Source organism: Morone saxatilis, unplaced genomic scaffold (assembly GCF_004916995.1).
Source record: "Morone saxatilis isolate NCDOM2014 unplaced genomic scaffold, NCSU_SB_2.0 Contig19, whole genome shotgun sequence".
NCBI classification, from domain to species: Eukaryota; Metazoa; Chordata; class Actinopteri; family Moronidae; genus Morone; species Morone saxatilis.
In genome coordinates this window covers 2,530,019-2,532,421 of record NW_023339751.1, presented here as the reverse complement: position 1 = coordinate 2,532,421, position 2,403 = coordinate 2,530,019, and the positions used below count along the sequence as shown (strand labels likewise).

The 2,403-nt window shown below is 45.2% G+C and overlaps 1 protein-coding gene across 1 annotated transcript in view; it reads left to right on the top strand.

Annotated features, from left to right (window-relative positions):
• The first annotated feature begins 846 nt into the window (after nt 1-846).
• The window catches only part of nkx6.2 (NK6 homeobox 2), a 3,404-nt gene continuing 1,847 nt past the window's right edge, over nt 847-2,403 (top strand). Inside the window, exons 1-2 of the mRNA XM_035663769.1 lie at nt 847-1,438; nt 1,976-2,148. Of these exons, the coding sequence (XP_035519662.1) occupies nt 1,009-1,438; nt 1,976-2,148 (603 nt within the window). The 5' untranslated portion in view covers nt 847-1,008. The remainder of the gene's footprint in view (nt 1,439-1,975; nt 2,149-2,403) is intronic.

Sequence of the window (2,403 nt, the reverse complement as noted above, 5' to 3'; positions counted from 1 at the left end):
TAATAGAGTGTGGCTGCTGGTGCATTCAGTGTCTCCTCCGTCACCCTGCCTTCCACAATCTTAAAGTCTCCAGTACGGCTGTGAGCAACAATCAGGAGGTTTTATTCCAGTTATTTCCTTTAGTGGAGCTATTTTATTTTATACAGAAAAATTGGGAAAATTCACATCACATTTTGAAAGCAAATACAATAATGCTATTTATAAAAAAAGATAACAACTTTTATCTTTGCCTAGAATAATAGCATGTAATAAAATAATAATACATCCTACATTAGACCCTTTTTTCGGCTGTGTACCCGCTCTGAAACGCCACTTGTCCGCAACACAGATCATCATCTATCATAAATAAATCCAGTCAGTCCTTACAAGCACAGAGCGGCGTCGTTCATGTGTATCTTTAAACTGGAAGCTGCTATTTCCGACAGCACGTCAAGGCAGCACCCCGTCCGGCGAAGACGCACGTGTGAAGCAGCGGAGTTTCTGTCTCCTCCAATCAGCGCGCGGCCTCACTCAGCCGCCGTCCAATGGGAATAGCGCGCGTGCAGGTGGCCGCGCTATTATCAGCGGGTGCCGCTTCACTCGCAGCCTAGAGCGAGTCAATTTATGGAAAGACAAGTGGAGCCCTTAATGGTTCCCATCAAAACCACTAACAGCAGCACCGGACCGGCCGACTTCCGCGAGGATTCCTGTGGCGGACGCATGCAGCCTTCTCCCAGCTGACACTCTCCGACCACAACAAACACACGGAGAGAGAGAGAGAGAGACATTTCTGGGAGTTTGACCGAGCTGTTCACTTCCCGAGAGAGAAGGGAGAGAAGTTTTCCAACATTTCCAGAGTCTGCTTCTTCCTCACCCAGGATACTTTTTTTGGAGAGGGCGGCAGAAGTGGCCTGGCTCCTGAACACCACCAGTCCGCTCTGCGCCTTTATTCACTCCTGTTAGTTTGTTTTTATTTCCCCTTTTTAAATTACTTTTTATCCAAGTGAGTTTGGTGGTTCATGTTCACAAATGTTAGCGGTCGGGCAGATGGAGGCTAACCGGCAGAGTGCTTTCGTTCTGGGCAGCACCCCGCTGGCGGCGTTGCACAACATGACCGAGATGAAGACGTCCCTGTTCCCGTACGCGCTGCAGCAGAACCCGGGGGGCTTCAAGGCGCCCTCGCTCTCCAACCTAAACTCCCATATCACCATGGGGACCCCGCACGGAATAAGCGACATCCTGGGGAGACCCATCACCACGGCCGGACAGCTGCTCTCCGGGTTCCCCAGGATAAACGGCCTGGCGACCACCGCGGCCGCCGCCGCCGCGGGGATGTACTTCAGCCCGGCGGTGTCGCGGTACCCGAAGCCCCTGGCCGAGCTGCCGGGGAGGGCGCCCATCTTCTGGCCCGGGGTGATGCAGGGTTCTCCCTGGAGGGACCCGCGGGTTCCCTGTCCATGTAAGTCCTGTCTGTCTGTCTGTCTGTCTGTACACTCGTATGGTTAGTTTATGAAGTGTATGAATGTAGATAAGCCCGAGTTTGTGTGTTTGGTTGCACAGTGTTGTGTTAGAGCTGTCTGTCTGTCTGTAGATATTATTGAGGCCTGTTGTGGGCCTGTCAACACACAGCAAACACAAATAACTACATTATAATTCACACACAGCAAATCTCAAATCTGTCCATTAATATAGAGCTCTTATAAATACTATAGCTTCCAAATGGATGAATAATTATTAAGCACTGTGGTTGTAGTTGTAATAGGGTATTATATTAGAATGTGATACTTGGCAGGACTTTAAAACTTAAAATAATAATAGTATTAAAATAATATAATTGTACAATAGTAAATAGTTGGTCAGTGAACGCATCATGTAGCTCAGGCACTTTTAGGAATATTTGAGGCTCATTTTGACTGAAATCTTTATTAATACAAACAGCAGTTTAAAGGTTGACTCGGTGTTGAACTATTCCTCCTTTCTTTCTTTCTTTCTCCAGCTCAAGCTAATTTAATGATGGACAAGGACGGCAAGAAGAAGCACTCCAGACCCACTTTTTCAGGACAGCAGATCTTTGCTCTGGAAAAAACTTTCGAGCAGACGAAATACCTGGCCGGCCCAGAGAGAGCCCGCCTGGCCTACTCTTTAGGAATGACCGAGAGCCAAGTGAAGGTAAAAACTGCTCTTCACTCATTTTTAGTAAATGTGGAAAATATTATTTGGCTGACTTTCATATTTCTGCAACCTGAGAAATCCCAGCAAACAATCTGATATTATTTATAAAGGTTTATTTATTTCGGAACAATTGTATACAACCTACTTATATTGTTGTTATTATTATTATTATTATTATTAGTAGTAGTAGTAGTATTATTATTATTATTATTATTATTATTATTATTATTATTATTATTATTAGTATTATTA